We start from the raw sequence: 749 nt of genomic DNA on the forward strand, positions 1-749 counted from the left end.
CTTACCCCCTTTACCCCTTCCCCAACCTCTTCGCACCTACCCCCCTCTGTTCTCCCCCCCCGTAGTGACCGGAGCCCGGCTTCTCTCCCGCAGGATGCCCTCGGAGGCTGCGAGCAGCGGCGCGGAGCCCCCCGGAGCCCCCAGGGAACGACGGCGGCGACGGGGCCGAGGCCGGGCTCGCACCGAGGCTTTGCTGCACACCTTGAAGCGGAGCCGCCGGGTGAAAGCCAACGACCGGGAGAGGAACCGCATGCACCACCTCAACGCCGCCCTGGACGAGCTCCGCAGCGTCTTGCCCACCTTCCCCGACGACACCAAGCTGACGAAAATCGAGACCCTGCGCTTCGCCTACAACTACATCTGGGCCCTCTCCGAGACCCTCCGGCTGGCCGAGCAGTGCCTCCCTCCTCCCCCCTCCTGCCGCGGCCCCCCAGCTCCCCCCAGCCCCGGCAGCGACGCCGGTTCGTGGCTTTCCAGCCCTTCCCCGGCCCCCCCCTCGCTCTGCGCCTCCGCCTCGGGCCCCAGCAGCCCGGCCACCTCCGAGGACTGCGCCTTCGCCTCCCCCGACGGCCTGCGGGGCTTCCGCGGGCTGCCCCCCTCCGCCGCCACCCCCGGGGCTCCCTGCCGCTAGCGCTCCCCCGGGGGATAAAGGGGGGGGCACCCTCCCGCTGCACTTTCCAGCCCCCTCCCCCCCAAAAAAGCCAACCCCCCTCCCCAAGCCCCTCTCCCGGGTGCCCCTCCTGCCCCCC

The 749-nt window shown here is 73.2% G+C and overlaps 1 protein-coding gene across 1 annotated transcript; it reads left to right on the top strand.

Moving 5' to 3' along the window:
- Window positions 1–94: 94 nt before the first annotated feature.
- On the top strand, window positions 95–692 carry NEUROG1 (neurogenin 1). Its single transcript, XM_035339052.1, has one exon. It carries the CDS (start codon window positions 95–97, stop codon window positions 629–631), a length of 537 nt encoding a protein of 178 aa, XP_035194943.1. The 3' UTR covers window positions 632–692.
- Window positions 693–749: the final 57 nt, after the last annotated feature.

This window comes from Oxyura jamaicensis, chromosome 13 (genome assembly GCF_011077185.1).
Source record: "Oxyura jamaicensis isolate SHBP4307 breed ruddy duck chromosome 13, BPBGC_Ojam_1.0, whole genome shotgun sequence".
In the NCBI taxonomy this organism is placed as follows: domain Eukaryota; kingdom Metazoa; phylum Chordata; class Aves; order Anseriformes; family Anatidae; genus Oxyura; species Oxyura jamaicensis.

Excerpts from the sequence above, each read along its gene's own strand:
- NEUROG1 (XM_035339052.1), top strand. The coding sequence starts at position 95 with ATGCCCTCGGAGGCTGCGAGCAGCGGCGCGGAGCCCCCCGGAGCCCCC.